At 39.1% G+C, this 2,888-nt stretch overlaps 1 protein-coding gene across 1 annotated transcript; it reads right to left on the bottom strand.

The window, feature by feature from the left end:
- Window positions 1-1,351: 1,351 nt before the first annotated feature.
- Window positions 1,352-2,170, bottom strand: LOC113296263 (F-box protein At3g07870-like). Its single transcript, XM_026544576.1, has one exon. It carries the CDS (start codon window positions 2,168-2,170, stop codon window positions 1,352-1,354), a length of 819 nt encoding a protein of 272 aa, XP_026400361.1.
- Between the last annotated feature and the right edge of the window lie 718 nt (window positions 2,171-2,888).

Genomic DNA, 2,888 nt, shown 5'->3' with positions numbered 1-2,888 from the left:
AAATCTTGTACTTGTTTTTTAATTAGAAAAGGAGAAAACCTGGAACTATTAAATTGTAATACATATTAATATAAGGATAAAAAAACAACAAATTAAGTGAATACATGGGAATTTAGATACAATAAACCAGGTAAAAAAAAGAAGGAAGCCAAAAAATAGAAGCAGAAAAGTCGAATACTTAACAGGAAATTACATAACCAATAGAATTTGGGGTGTGAACACATAAATCACGAAGCCATCCTCGTGTTCAAAAACAATACTCGCATTCAGTCTAATTCTAGAATTGTACGCTATATGTGTAAAGGGGATGATTATATCGATTCATCGACTCGAAGCCTTCGAGCTTGTCATTGTCTAGTCGAATATTATCATAAATAATGTTCGTATAAAGGAATAAACAGAGAATCGAGTATAAATGTAAATCACATGAAGTTCAACGCTGAATGTAAAGTGCTAAAATGTAAATAAGACAAAGATTTACGTGGTTCAGCACTAAGGCCTACATCCACGGGGCTGGTGTTTCACTAGGTATTGAATGATTACAAAGATAGTCGAATGACTTTAGAGTGTACATAGGTCTGCGGAAGTAGGGGGATTCCTTACTCTTCTTATTTCTCTCTCCTATATTCTCCTATAATTGCTCTGGATTGGTCGACCCCTTCTCTCTTAGTGGAGAGGGGTATTTATAGGGTTGGAACGTGGGTCCTACTTCTGAGGTGCCGTTGTAATCTTATCTTCTTGTGCTTTGTGCCCATTACGCAGAGGTCTTCGGCATATGATGCGTCCTGAGCTTGAATATGAAGGGTTATCCTCGCCTCTTCCACGATCTGATTGACACGTGTATATCTCTTTGGTATTTAATGCGGGTAGATGGATGTCTGCTCGTGTCAGGCAAGTGTCTCTTTGTCTGGTCACATCTGTGTCAGTCAAACTTCCTCTCAGCCGTTGATCTGGGATCTTCCTCGGGATTGGGTGTATTAACACCCAATAGGCATTATCTGGTGCTCCTCTGAGCCATCATACCTCTGTGATCCTCTGTCCCTGACCGTCGGATCTGCTGACCGGTGGCATCATCTGATGAGATGCTTGCTATCATGTTTTGATATCTTGTTTTGCATGCCTTCCACATGTCTCTTTTTGTACACGTGGTGGATGATGAAAGGTGTACATACATGGGGGCCCTTCGTTCTGCTTTGTGATGCTTTGTGATGGATTTTCTTTACAGACGGATGAGTCGCCATCTTCTGCACATGTACAGTTTCTAAGATGTAATTCATCAAGTCGTCTACTTCAGTTAATTCAAAAATCTTTGTATCCTCCTCTCCCAATTCTTTCAGTGATACAAAACTGTTTACATGAAGTAGCGCATCCCTAACTTCCACACCATATTTCTTACAGAATCCAGAATGCATTCCAATTTTTTGTCTCTATCTTGTTTCAAGTCATGATTGTAGAAAGTATATTCATTGCAGAATAGAACTTCATCATCCTTCGTGACATGGAAGATGTTGGCCCATGGTATATAATCGAACTCGCACCCAAATTTAAAAGTATTAAAATCCCTACTCCAATGAGAGTATTTATTTCCATTATTCCCTTTCTTTAATGACCATATGTCATACCAAGTACAATTGTATTGATGAACAATGCATAAGGATCCTCCCAAGACCTTTAGTTCACAGCTCGAGTGCTTCCTGTTCAAAGGCCAATTATTTACAAAACAAGTTGGCGTCAATGAGATCATACTGAACTTTTCTTCAGTCAAATCAAAAGCCACAATATTTCCTTGTGTGTAGTCTACCCAATGAAGAGCTCCGTCCACAAGTACGTTTCGATAAGTGTGCATTAATTTGTATGTGATTTCTCCTATGTATCTCCACCTTTTGCCACTGCCAAGAGTGTATACATAAACCCTTTCTCCAACTTCACCACCACATTTGTGGATTTTAACAACCTTGTATTCATTTGCAGAAGGAATGTAACCAATTCCACAGTTAAAAAAATTATATGAACCAAGTGTTGTATCACTCAAACTTGGAAGTAGAAGATATTCTTTTGTAACAGGATTGCATATATAAATAGGTTTATCCATTCCACGATCTGGATCCATAGAAATGCAAACCAACCCATTGCAAGAACCAAGCATTCTATAAATTCTTGGCTTATCCATAGGGATTAAGTTGATCCTTATATATTTCATACAACCTTCATATGGAGAATATTTCGCATAATGAAATTGTATGTGACAATTAAGCATATTAGCAGAAGCAGCGTCGCCGGCATTGTTCTGTTCATAGACACGGCTGTGATATATACGAATGAACGACTAATCGTATTTGATGAGATTTCTCCAAGTTTTGCATACTTGTTTGCATTGGTATATCGACTCAGCTGGCAAGCGGGAAAGTATGTCTATCGTGATATCTGATGGGAATATGTTCTCCATGACAGTGAAGATAGAACTAGGGTTACGAATTGGTTCTCAATCTTGAAGAGCGATGGCAGTGAAGGTTTATATTTGTAGGGTTCGACTAAAGGATTTGCAAAAGAACTCTTTCTTACGGCTGTAAACGGACCAGGCCTGTGAGACACTGTACTTTCAAGATTGGGCTCAAGGTCGAAACCCAACTTACCAAGGTTGGATGTAATTTAGGGGTGAGCATTTGGACCATAATCCGCGGATTTAACCGGACCAACCGTTCATTTGCGGATGGATGCTCGGACCGTTTGTTAATGGGTTGGATGTGGATGAAATTGTTGAAATCCAACGGATAATGGATCGGGCTCGGATGCAAACTTGAAAATCTGTTGGACATCCATATCCATTAAATTAAGGAAATTTATATAGTCCTAGAAAACGGTCCGCGAGTTATAACCCCAAAGGTGTC

The sequence above is a fragment of the Papaver somniferum genome, chromosome 7, assembly GCF_003573695.1.
Source record: "Papaver somniferum cultivar HN1 chromosome 7, ASM357369v1, whole genome shotgun sequence".
NCBI classification, from domain to species: domain Eukaryota; kingdom Viridiplantae; phylum Streptophyta; class Magnoliopsida; order Ranunculales; family Papaveraceae; genus Papaver; species Papaver somniferum.
This window is presented reverse-complemented; position numbering and strand designations above follow the sequence as displayed.